The sequence below is a fragment of the Erythrolamprus reginae genome, chromosome 9, assembly GCF_031021105.1.
Source record: "Erythrolamprus reginae isolate rEryReg1 chromosome 9, rEryReg1.hap1, whole genome shotgun sequence".
NCBI classification, from domain to species: domain Eukaryota; kingdom Metazoa; phylum Chordata; class Lepidosauria; order Squamata; family Dipsadidae; genus Erythrolamprus; species Erythrolamprus reginae.
The window spans coordinates 57,411,312-57,424,490 of record NC_091958.1 but is presented as its reverse complement, the minus strand read 5'-3'; the positions used below and the strand labels follow the sequence as shown (position 1 = coordinate 57,424,490).

The 13,179-nt window shown below is 52.2% G+C and overlaps 1 protein-coding gene across 1 annotated transcript in view; it reads left to right on the top strand.

The window, feature by feature from the left end:
- The first annotated feature begins 5,055 nt into the window (after positions 1 to 5,055).
- CACNA1H (calcium voltage-gated channel subunit alpha1 H) overlaps positions 5,056 to 13,179 on the top strand; it is a 151,018-nt gene continuing 142,894 nt past the window's right edge. Inside the window, 2 exon segments of the mRNA XM_070761469.1 lie at positions 5,056 to 5,091; positions 8,396 to 8,712. Coding sequence (XP_070617570.1) covers positions 8,411 to 8,712 — 302 coding nt within the window. The 5' untranslated portion in view covers positions 5,056 to 5,091; positions 8,396 to 8,410.

Sequence of the window (13,179 nt, the reverse complement as noted above, 5' to 3'; positions counted from 1 at the left end):
GCTGAGCAAGAACCAGCCGAGCATTAAATAAACCACAAAAGAGTCGCAATAAATTATGTAAATCTGTTCAGGAATTTTATACGCACGGGGCGTTATTACACTATAAATGTCAGGAGCAGCTGGAGAGGACGGGAGGAGGGTCTGCAACACCCCCTCCCCACCTGCCTCCTGTTGCAGGGGGGACACGGGTCCTGTACCTGGAGAGATGCCTGGCCCCCAACACAGGAAGGGGCTTTGGCCAAGACCTCGGAAGCCACTTGGCCCCGTCTGGTTGCCTTCTGCTTCTCCAAGCTCTTCTCCACCAGGAAGCTGAGGGTGGGCTTGGGCTGGAACCCAAGGATGCCTCTATGCCCAGCCTCCCCTCCCCAGAAATGGGCAGCTCGAGCCATAAGACCTTAAGAAGAGCCCTGCTGAATGGGGCCAAAGCCCATCAAGTCCAGCATTCTGTGTCCCACAGTGGGCCCCCAATTGTCCATGGGGATCTTGAGCAGAAAGAGAAGGCAAGACCCTCCCTTTCCCTGGACCCCCAACAAAGGGGGCCCAAGGGAACCCTGCCTGCCTCCACCCACATAGAGGCCGCAACTTGGACATCCATTTCAATCACCACCTATGAAACTCTTGGCATCCATGAATCCATCTAATCCTGCCTTGAAGCTCTCCAGGCTGACAGCTGTCACGACCTCTTCTGGAAGGAAATTCCATCAACTAAGGACCCTCTGGGTGAATAGATATTTCCCTTTATTTGTCCTCACTTTCTTACCTGTGAGCTTTAGGGAGGGCCCCCTCAACCTCATATTGTGTGTGAGAGAAAAGGATTTTTCCCTATCCACCTTTTCTATCCCATGCAGGATTTTATACCCTTCGATCAAGTCCCCCCTTCAACGCTGTCTTTCAAGGTTGTAGAAACCAAGGCGTTGCAACCTGGTTTCATAAGGGAGGGGCTCCCTTTCCTTGATCATCCTTGTTGCACCTTTTTGCACCTTTCCCAGTTCCATTCTATCCTCCTTGAGGTGCGGTGACCAGAACTGTACACAGGACTCCAAGTGTGGTCTCACCTTCGATTTGTACAGAGGCAATACAACAGTTGCAGATCTATTTTCGATTCCCTTCCTAATCACGTCAAGCATGGAATTTGCTTTTTTTACTGCTGCTGCGCACTGGGTTGACCTCTTCATTGAGCTGTCCACCAAAACCCCAAGGTCCCTTTCTTGGGTTGTCTCCAAAAGCTTGGTCCCCAGATGACAACTCCATCCAAGCGGCTTTGCTGGTCCCCAGCAGAGGTCGAGATGGAGGGCTCCAGCTCTCCCCCATTTTCCAAAGAATCCATGCAGCATCGGGGTCTCACCATAAACTCGCTCTATTATTTGGGGACGGATCCAGCGTTTCTCCTGCTAATCTTGGCCCTGGCTAGGAAGAAGCCTCGAAGAAGCAGGACCCCCAAGTATCACTGGGGCCCAGAACCTGCTTTAACCCAACGGTGTTTGGGGTGCAGCATCAATGCAACCCAGATTTGGCAGGATGGGCTTCCCGTTTCCGTGACTGGTGGTTAAATGTGCTTTGAAAGGGATTTTTTTTTTCATTTGAAAAGAAAAAAATTGCTTTTTGTAAAGGGATAAAGCAACCGGTAAGCAGATTACATTCCTGTTAAGAGGGGGGGGGGGGGGAGAGAGAGAGCAACAGAGACAGACAGAGACAGAGACAAAGACAAGGAGAACGTCCCCACTCGGATTATTTGGAAGGGCAAATATAACAGCTCCTGGTCCACATGAAGATGTTTTATCCTTCAGTGGTCATTGCACATCCCCAGGCCGGATCTAATCCAAACGGTCTCTGAGCAGAAAGCCCACCAGGGCAGCTGTGGTCCTGCCAACCTCATCTGGGAGAACTTTCCACCGAATGATCTGGAATGGATTAAGGGTGGATTGTTTCTAATACCATTTCTCTCCTCATTATCCTCCCCCCTTCCCTTCCCCTTCGGTTAATCTTTCTAAATAACTTGAAAGAGGCCCTCGGTCTCTTTAGCTAAATGAATTGGGTCCTCAGACACTCATTACTTTTTTAACATGATTTATGCGAGGGCTGTTAGCTAGATTGCCCTGTGCTGGGAGGCTCCTTGGCAAGTGGCGAATCCCAGATTGGAGCCGGTGAGAATTGCCTGCAATTCCCTTGGCCTTCTTTCCCAGGACCCTTGAGGGGAGGGGAGCCCCTTACCTTTCAGGAATGGCTCATGGCAGGGAATTTCAAGGTCACCGTTAGGAGTCAAAGCTTTCGGAGACCCCCCCTCTCCAGAGTCTTGAAAAGAACCCGGTGGCCTCCAGTCTGAGCGAGCTGGGCCCACCGACAACCCATGTTCCCCACCCACAGTGAATTGCAATTTTGTTCCAGGTCTGTGGAATTTCTGGATTTCGTAAAAGTAAAAATACCGTATTTTTCAGAGTATAAGATGCACCTTTTTCCTCCCTAAAAGAGGCCGATAATTTGGGTGCAAATGTAGCTTTCTCTCCCCCAAGCCCTAACTAACTGCTTACGATCTTCCCAGCTCTTACCTCACAGTTGTTACTCTCTGCAAAGACTGTTTTCCAAGCCCTAAGTCTTTGCAGGGTTTTTTTCCATTGCTCTACTTGCTCCAAATGTTTCTTTCCAGGTGCTAACGATGTTCCCAGCTCCTACTGGCTTGCAAGCTCTTTCATTGTTAGTTTCTCCAAATCAGGGTTTTTTTAAGGGGATAAAATAATGTGCTGAAGCTGACCAGACTAAGGACGCTGGCCAGATGAATACCTGGTAAGCAGATTCTTTCCCCTATTTTCCTCCCCAAAAACTAAGGTGCGTCTTATACTCCAAAAATACGGTAATATCTTTTGAAAATCTTTACTTGGTTCCAAGATTTTTTTTCTTGGCTCCATGGAAACACAGCTTCATCCTGACTTCCCCCCATGAATTACATCCCATCCCAAAATGCAGATTGGGAAAATCTTTGCGGGTCCTGACAACTTACCTCCTTTTCCAGGGAAGGAGGGTGGGTGCCTTTACCAACTGAATATCTGGCCCATCGCAAACCCAGTCGGAGGGAGAGTAGCCCAGAAAGGAGAACAGAGTCAAAATGGCAGCTGACCTGGCATGGTCAAAACTCTATTTTAGCCAGTCCATCCTGTCTGCGAGGCACATAAAAAAAGCTGGTGCATTTTGACCCCACCGTTTTGCCCCAACATCTCAAACCCGCCCTCCCCGGACAGGTCCAGAAAGTAACCACGATTGAACTTTCTGCAGAAGGCAGAGGAGCAGGGAATCCTACAAGGGTTTGGGAGCCAGGAGAGGTGGACAAAATGCAGGAGACATTTTGAGAGCTACAGCACTGTTAATGGAAAGGCGGGGCCGGTGGGGGCCGGTCGGACCAGCTGTGTTGCCCCCCTTTCCCCGGAAAGCCCCTGAAACCGGCTTCTTCCAGAGGGGCACCCGGGTCCCAAGCACTGACCCGCAGCCTCCCCAAAGCAGCCCAAAAGGAAAGAAGACCAGAAGTTTTAAAATCTCTCTCCTGCCGCCCATATCTCGGGTTTTTTTTTGGGGGGGGGGGGGTGTTCCCCATCTCCAGGTGACACGTTTGCTTGAGGAGATTCCCTGAATCACGGGAGCGTCCTTGTTTGAGGTTTGGAAACAGAGGGAAAGTGATGGCAAAAACGCCGGTGGAGCGGGAAGCTCGCAGTTGGAAAGGTAGAAAACGCGCGGCGCCGCCAGGACCCTCTTCCTCTTGAAAACTGGGGGCGGCGGCGGTGGGCGACTCGGCATCTGGCGCCCCCTCCCGCGCCTGGGGTTTTCTCTCGCTCAGCCCCCACCCTGCGGTTTCCACGGGAGCGGAGCTGGCAGGGCGCGTGCGAGAGGGCCCCTTCGCCACCCGAGCAGCCGCGCCTTGCTCGCCCCTTCCCCGGCGGCAGCCTTTCAAGAACGACCTCCCCTCCCAGGTGCTGCGGGGGCCTTCCCCGCGCTTGCTAGAGGTTGAACCGCTTTCTTTCCCGCCGCGGCGCGGAACTTCCGAGCGACCTTCAGCGCGCGCCTCCTCGGGCAAGCGCCGCTCCGCGAGCGAACGGGAGAAAGAGAGAGCGAGAAAGAGAACAAAGGAATGAGAAGGAGGGAGGGAGGGAAAAAACGGAGGCGGAAGGAAGGTCTGCAGCTGTCCGGGTGAGGCAAAGAGGAACGCGAGAAGCCCATTCCAGGGAAAGACCCGCGCCCCTCCCCCGGCATTTCACCCCCTGGAGAAGCTCGGCGCGCGCCCGCGCACATACACACCCAGCCGCCCGGCCTCGCCTTGCCCATCCAAGCAGGGGGCAGGGACGGCGCGAGTTCATCCAGGCGGTGCGCCCTGGCTACTTTTACGCATGGCGCGCTCGCCAAAGCGCCCCGGCCTCCGTCCGACTTGCCAGCCCGGCGGTGCTCAGCTGGGTGGGCGCTTTTCTTCTCTCTCTCGTGGCCGGGATTCCGGCGGCGGAGGCGGCAGCAGCGATTCAGGCTCCCCACCCCTTTCTCGCTCTCTCTCCTCCCCCTTTTCTTCCTTCCCTCCCTCGGCGAAGTCTGAAGTTTCCCGTGTGCGCAAAAGCGAATCGCTCTCTCTCCGGCTCTGCTCTCTTCCTCTCGTTGCTCGTATATTTATCCATACGGCCCCCCTCCCCGCTCTCCCCTTTTCCTGCAACGGATTTGGTGGAAGGGCTGGGCGACCCCTCCCCCCGATTGGCGGTGCAAGGAAGGAGTCCGGGTCCAATTCCGGAAAAAAAGGAACCCCGCTTTTGCGCTCCGTCCTTTTGGGGAGACCGTCCGGGGGCGGCTGGAGGAAGGAGAGGTGGGGTCCGTTTGAGGCTTTTTTGGGGGGGAGGAAAAGGGAAGGTGGCCGGGCGCCTGAGCCTCTCCCAGGCCACCCCTCCCCCCCCAGCTGTTAGCGGGATTGACAGAGCCGGAGACCTCCTATCCCCGGGGGGGAGGCGCGGGAGGGAGCGATCCTGCGCTCTCCTTCGCAGTCCTTGAAAGTCGATTTTGCTGCTTGCTCTCCTGCGAACGCCAAGGCACGGCTATGCGCGTGGGAAGCCCGAGCTCCGCGGATCTAAGGTAAGCCACCTCAGGTCGGAGGGAGAGCGTGCGGGCAGCCGCCCTTCTTCTTCCCCAGCCCCGCCGCACCCCGCCCCGGGCTCCCCGCGCCGCTTGCAGAGCAAGGGAAGTGGCCGCGGGCTGCAGCGCACCCCGATCCGAGGCGGGTCCCCTCCCAGAACGAAGCCGCTTTGCGCTTCCAGACTTCCCGCGCCCCTTCCCACTCCTCGCTCCTCCTCTCCCGCTCTCTTCGGGAAACTGAGGCTCCCACCGGCGGTTTTCCCGCGACCCTCCCCCTTCATTTCTCCGCTTACCGGCACGAGGCTTTCTTTTCCCCTCCCCAACCCATTTCACTTTTTAAACAATGCCAGGGAAGGGACGTCCCCTTCTTCTTCGCCCGCAGCCTGGAGAGGGAAAGGGCCGCCGCGGGGCTGAGCGGGCGGGGTCCGGAGAACAATGCCTGGCGCGGCGCTCCGATGCCCGAGCTCCTTTCGCCTGCGGCTCCCAGCCCACCGCCTCGCTGGCTCGCTTCTCCTCCTGCTCAGCCTCGCCTCGGCCTTTGTGCGCGGCTCCTCCGCCGGAGCTCTGCCGCGCGCGCCCCTTCGCAGCCCCCTCGCTCGTTGCCCCCTGGGCTTGGGGAGGGGGCGGATCCGGGATTCCCGCTCTCCCCAACCTTCATCGGTGTGCGGGGAAAACCGCAACCCGCTTCCCGCGGGCGGGCGGGTGGCTGGACCAGCATCCCCACGGAGAAGGGTCTCCTCCCTGGCGCCCCTTCCCACTTTTCCTCCCGAGTCCCGCCGGGGTCCATTTCCAAAGCGAAGGGCGTAACTTGTTCTCCGAAGCTGTTCCCTTCCCTGGAAAGCCAGGCGGGCGCGACCCGTGGTGAAGGCCCGGGAGAGAGGAGGGGGAGGGTCGCGGGGAGGGGGGCGTTTTCAAGCTAGGATAGTTTTCAGGGGGGGAGGGGAAGCCATCCAACTCAACCCTCCAGTTGAGTACTTAGAGTAAATAAACTTGTAGGCCGCCCCGAGTCTTCGGAGAGGGGCGGCATACAAGTCTAATAAATTATGGTTAATTATTATTATTATTCTCTCTTTGGAGCTCCATTTCACTTTCGTCCCGATCACTCCCCCCCCCCCCCCAACGCCTTCTGAGTCCTACTGGGTTGGGCACCATAGAAGTGGAATACATTAATTCTATTGATGCCGCCCCACTGCTGACCCCACTTTTCTGGGAATATCTGGGATTAAATTCCTCCAGGCAGCCCGAAGGCCAAGTTGGCTCCCCTCCAAAGGACGGGGATCTGAGGTGGAAGATTAGGGGGCTGACTCAAAAGAGCATCCTTGTAAGAGGACAATCCTATTGTCCTTTCTAGAATCAGATTACCGAGGGTATTATTGGGGTTTTAAATATGGAATCTGTTCTGCGTTTTATATGATAAATCCCATAAACTGCCTAGAGTCCAACAGGTCTTATTTGATAGATAAACAAAGATTGAAGGATTCAAAAACACCCTCCCCAAAAGAATTGGCAGCCTCCATCAACTTCATGGAGTCTTTTATGGTGGCAATTCCGGCTCTCTTTATTTCTCCCTTGCAATGGGGGCTTCGTCCAGGCAGAGGCCCACTGCCCACCCCCCTTCCAGGGCCTTTGCTTTCATCCCCTCCTGTTACAAATTCACCTGCACAGTTTTCAAACACAGCAGCTCCCTTCACCTCAGCACAGCCTGACTCAGGAGGTGCAGGCAAAGAGTTGGAGACACCATAAGTGTCCCTTGGTGTCGATGGAGGTGTGACATTCAGCATTAAGCTAAGAAATAAACTGCAGGCAGGTAGAAAGAGGAAGGAAAGAATTGTATGGCAAGAAGTGATTATGTCCTTCCTTCCTTCCTTCTTTCCTTCCTTCCTTCTTTCTTTCCTTCCTTCCTTCTTAACTTCCTTCTTTTTCCCTCCCTTCCTTCCTTCTTTCCTTCCTTCCTTCTTTCTTCCCTTCCCTTCCTTCCTTCTTTCCTTCCTTCCTTCTTTCCTTCCTTCCTTCTTTCTTCCCTTCCCTTTCCTTCCTTCCTTCTTTCCTTCCTTCCTTCTTCCTTCCTTCCTTCTTTCTTTCTTCCCTTCCTTCCTTCCTTCTTTCCTTCCTTCCTTCCTTCCTTCTTCCCTTCCCTTCCTTCCTTCTTTCTGAACTTCCTTCCTTCTTAACTTCCTTCCTTCTTTCGTTCCTTCCTTCTTTCTGAACTTCTTCCTTCCTTCCTTCCTCCTTTCTTAACTTCCTCCCTCCCTCTGAGATGGAGACTGTGGTCCAATCATCTTCTCCTTTTCAGACCACCCAGCCCCCTCCCCTCCCCAGGGGGGTCTTCAGCTTTGCAAGGGGGCAGGGCCCTGTCCTCCCACTGGACACAAGGCTCTCCCTCCCCACCACACACCCTTCCCCTCAAATCCTACTTTCCATTCTGTTTACAGAATCACTCCCTGACATTAGTGCTGATGTTTGGTCCCTTAGGCTGACCCTCAAGTTGATCTTAGCTTGTCCAATTGTTCCGTTTAAAGTCCATGGACTCCTTGCGCCATCCCACCATCTGCTCTTTTCCATTCAAAGAAAAAGTGCAGAGAAGAGCGACAAAGAGGATTAGGGGACTGGAGGCTAAAACATACAAAGAACAGTTGCAGGAACTGGGCCTGGTTAGTTGAATGAAAAGAAGGACCAGGGGAGACAGGATAGCAGCCTTCCACTATCTCTCAGGGGTTGCCTCAAAGAAGAGGGAGTCAAGCTATTCTCCAAGGCACCTGAGGGTAGAACAAGAAGCAATGGGTGGAAACTAAACAAGGAGAGAAGCAACTTAAAACCAAGGAGAAATTTCCTGACATTTAGAACAATTAATCAGTAAGTTGTCTCCAGAAGTTGTGAATGCCCCAACACTGGAAGTTTTAAAGCAGATGTTGGATAACCATCTGTCGGAGGTGGTGTAGGGCAGTGTTTCCCAACCTTGGCAACATGAAGATATTTGGACTTCAACTCCCAGAATCCTTGGAGTTGAAGTTCAAATATCTTCAAGGCGCCAAGGTTGGGAAACACTGGTGTAGAGTTTCCTGCCTAACCAGGGGGGCTGGACTAGAAGACCTCCAAGGTCCCTTCCAACTCTGTTGTTATTTAATTTATTTTTAAAAAGCTGGACCCTGATCTGGGCCTGGAGAAGGGAGGCATCTCTTGTCAAAGTCATCACCTCATTGATGGGTTTTGGGATCAGCTGTGATGTTGGGGCAAGCTTTCATTTTCTCCGGGGGTCCTGCACGTCCCCTGCCCCTGACTCTCTCTTTCTGCCCCCCCCCCTCAGGAGCCAGCTGCTATCATGACTGATGGCGAGAGGAGAGCCTCCTTCCAGACGCCCTCCAGGGATGAAGTGCGGGTTCCCATAGCGTCCGGCCAAGCCCCCAGCCAGGCCCCCCAATCCGGAGAGGAGGAAGATGACGATACCTTCAGCGCTTGCAAGTCCATCCAGGACAGTTTGGCCTCGGCAGGTTCGTCCAACCAGGATCCGGCCCATGAGGGAGAGAGCCAGATCCCCTACCCCACTCTGGCCCCCACCGTCTTCTTCTGCTTCAGCCAGTCCACGCGTCCACGCAGCTGGTGCCTCAAACTGGTCTGTAACCCATATCCTTTCTCCTTCCGGCTGGTCAGTGTGGCCTTACAATTTGCTTGGATTGAGCTCTCTGGTTTGGTTGCTGGTCGTCTTGAAAGAGGTCAGCCTGTTGGTCGGTCTTCAAGCAGAGTAGGGCTGGGGAGAGTTTGGGTCGTGCGGTCACTCTGGATTAAGTCGGGCTGTTTGTCTCAATCCATAAAAAGGACAGATGAGGGTGGGGGACCATCCAGGTCAGGGGTGGGCCAAGTTGGCTCTTCTATGACTTGTGGACTTCAATTCCCAGAATTCCTGAGCCAATACATGCTAGCTCAGGGATTCTGGGAGTTGAAGTCCATATGTCATAGAAGAGCCCACTTTGCCTGCCTCTGATCCAGGTGGTTGATTTGCTGCGATCGTCCATGGAGACAGGAAAAGGTAGAGGCCACCTTGGAGTGAAGGAATCTGGGCCGAAACTTAAACCTTGCAGTGTTCCATGTTATCTCCAGCTGGAAAGCTGTTGTGTTGCACGGTGGTGGTTTTTCTCCGGATGTCTAGTTGCAAGGAAGAGCTTTGTAGCGTTGACCTGGAAAACCGAGGAACACAAGCGCTGACAATTTACCTACTTTCAGGGATAATTATCCAACCTAAATACCTCTCAGTCAACGCGGGGAATGGCATGTTATCTCTCTGGAGTGTCGAACGATGGTTTCTCTCTTTGGGGGTGGGGGGGCTCTCTGTTTCCAGTGGTGTGGCTGTGTGTTTGTAATCTGGTCCCTGGTGAGAAAGTAGGGAGGGGCACGTCCTACGAGGAATCACTCCACACACACACACACACACACACACACACACAAACACACAGAAAGTGGTCCCCACGCTCTCAGCAAGGGATCATTTCTTGTTTAAGGTTTCTAAGGGTTTTTTTGGGGGGGGGATCAACTGGATCTGGAACACTGGAGACTCTGAGATCGAACATAATAATAATAACAATAATAATAACAACAACAACAACAGAGTTGGAAGGGACCTTGGAGGTCTTCTAGTCCAACCCCCTGCTTAGGTAGGAAACCCTACATGACTTCAGACAGATGGTTATCCAACATTTTAAAAATATTTCCAGTGTTCAAGCATTCACAACATCTGGTGGCAAGCTGTTCCACTGGTTAATTGTTCTTATCGTCAGGAAATTTCTCCTGAGTTCTAAGTTGCTTCTCTCCTTGTTTAGTTTCCACCCGTTGCTTCTTGTTCTACCCTCAGGTGCTTTGGAGAATAGGTTGACTCCCTCTTCTTTGAAGCAAACCCTGAGATGTTGGAAGGCTGCTATCATGTCTCCCCTGGTCCTTCTTCTCATTAAATGCCAAACCATAAAATGGTTGGTTTGATGTGTGATTAGTGTATAACCAGCCATGGTGACCTCTACAGGGAACCACATGAACGATGGGTAATCAGCAACCCAACCACAGCAGCTCCAAATGCAGGACTTTTCTATGTTCTGGCCTAAGGCTGCGCTCTCGAATGAAGGATGCAACTGTTGGCCTTTCTTAGGGAATGCTGGGAGTTGTAGGAGCTTCGTGGGGAAACAGCGCCATGGATTCCCAGCTGCCTTCTCTGGTGGCATTTCCATAGCTGCTGGGGGCCTGAGTGGCTTCTTTGCAAAGACCCCTCGCTGGAGCAGAGAAGAGGAAGGCTGGGCCTCAATTAGCAGCCTGTCTAAACTGGAGATCAAGGAAAAGAGGGAGAGAGAAGAGGGGATTTGGGGGCCTCTGGCTTGTGAATGACTTACAGATGTAGCCCCAGGTAGGGTTGGTCTGACTTGCTTGATCATGGCTTGTTAGGGAGGATGTACTAAATAAACCCTAATTGGCTGGATTCATGCGACATATTAAGCCATAATCTCTGATTTATCCACCGCACTGCTGAACCCCTACTACAGGTAGCCCCCCCCCCACTCAAAACAGTCCAGGTAGGGACCGTTCTGTCAGAAATACGTTTATTTCTAGAGGTCATATTACAATGCAAGAAGATGATTTATAACCATAGGAAAGGCTGCAATAATCTGTATGCAATCATGGGTTTGCTAGTTGTGCTGCAACCTGATTGGCTGTCACCTATATATAAGGAGTAACACCCTTGCATGGGTGTGGTTTGTTATTGTGGTTTTGTAGTTAGTGGTTTGTTATAGTGGTTGGTGGTTTGTGAGTAGGTGGTTTACTGCTAAGTGGTTTGTGGGTGGTTGCAGTGGTGGATGTAATAGTAGTTGTGTGATAGTATTGTGATAGTTTATTTAGAGAAACATTTTGCTGAGAAGGAAAGTAAAACATATATTTTACAAGAAAGCCTGCTGCAAGGTTTTCCACTGAAGACTTCCATTGGGTATAGTGGTTAAACTGTGGCTAGTTGGTGAATTAACTTCTACATGCACAAAACTCTCCTCCAACACTTTCAAAGTTACAACAGCACGGGAAAACAGTGACTTATGGCTGTTTTTCACACATCTCCCTAATCATGTGGCCAAAATATTTCACTTAGCAGCAGAACTTTTGGGCTCAATTGTGGGCGTAAATCCAGGACTGTATTGTCTACATCCAAGTTAATCAGGCCCATTGCAGGAGGGGCGACCAAGGGGTGACCAAGGGCTCTCCTGCCTTGCTGCTTGAGCCCTCTGCTTCCTAGAAATGTAGAACATTGACGGCAGGAAAAGGTCCATCTCACGGTCCATCTCGTCTGCCCTTGTACTATTTCCTGTATTTTATCTCAGGATGGAACTATGTTTATCCCAGGCATGTTTACATTCAGTGACTGTGGATTTACCAACCATGTCTGCCAGAGGTTTGTTCCAAGCATCTACTACTCTTTCAGTAAAATAATATTTTCTCACGTTGCTTTTGATCTTTCCTCCAACTAACTTCAGATTGTGTCCCCTTGTTCTTGTGTTCACTTTCCTATTAAAAACACTTCCCTCCTGGACCTTATTTAACCCATTAACATATTTAAATGTTTCGATCATGTCCCCCCTTTTCCTTCTGTCCTCCAGACTCTACAGATTGAGTCCATGAAGTCTTTCCTGATCAGTTTGATGCTTAAGACCTTTCACCATTTTTGTAGCCCGTCTTTGGACCCGTTCAATTCCTGCCAGCTGCCCTCCGTCCGGCCTGCTTCAAAGGACTGAGGGGTGGGCCTGGCTGGTCCCCCACTTGGCCCCACGCCTGCCTGCCTGCCTGCTTGCTACCTGCCGAACCCTTGTGCTTGTGTCCCGCCAGGTTCCTGGTGGCTATCATTTATTCATACTTATTGATCTCGCTTGAGTTAAGCGGAGCTTCCCTGCCGCTTCGGAACGGAGTTAGCAACCCACAATCGCTCATTCCTGAAAGCCGCTTTTTGGCAAAGGGGAAAGACCATCACCCCCCCCCCCCCAGCCCGGGCTCCCTTGTGGTTGTGCTCGCCTGGACGTTTGCAGGGAGAACGGAGAGTCTAAGATTCAGGCCCTCCAAGGAGACGGAGCCCGGCCAAGGCAGCATAGAAATCTAGAAGAAGATTGACAGCAGAAAAAGACCTCCTGGTCCATCTAGTCTGCCCTTAGACTCTTTCCTGTATTTTACCTTAGGATGGATCTAGGTTTCTCCCAGGCATGTTTACATTCAGTTCCTCCTCCTCCTCCCTCCTTTTCTCCTTCTCAATAATAATAATAATAATAATAATAATAATAATAATAATAGTAATAATTTGTTAGATTTGTATGCCGCCCCTCTCCGAAAACTCGGGGCAGCTCACAACAATAATAAACAATGTACAAATCCAATATTTCAAAACACAATTAATAAAAAAACCTTATAATAAAATAATCACACAGTCCAATCAGACCATACATAAACCAAAGTTTATGGATGTGTCAATTTCCCCATGCCTGGTGGCAAAGGTGAGATTTCAGCAACTTGCGAAAGGGGAGGAAGATGGGGGCAGTTCTGATCTCCGGGGGGGGGAGTTGGTTCCAGAGGGCCGGAGCCACCACAGAGAAGGCTCCTCCCCTGGGCCCCTTCCTCCTCCTCCTCCTCCCCCCCCAAATGGCTGCATCCCAACTGCCTCACTCCAGACACAGCCCCAGGGCTGGTGCAGAACTGCTGGCTCAGGGTCAGCGGGTGGGGTGGGCCGGAGTGGAGGAGAGACCCTTGGAAGGAATGCCACCAAAGCATTTCTGGGGCTTTTTAAAAAGGCAGCCTGACAGAAAGATGGATGGTGAGACAAGCTGGGGGTGGGTGGGGGGAGGTCTGAAACCAGAGCCAGCCGAGCCCCCCGAAGCACCTGTCTCCAGGAGCCCAGAGGGCTGGGGGTTGGGGGGTGGGGAGGGCAACACACGCCTGCCTACAAGGAGGACGTGGCAGATTTACAAAAAAACCAAACATCTTCTGTCTGTGCATTAGAATAGTGCCTACTCCTGATCCAGAAAGTCTAATTGGCAGTAATGGGTTGTTTTCTGCCAGAAGTCTGTTTGCCTTCACAACCGG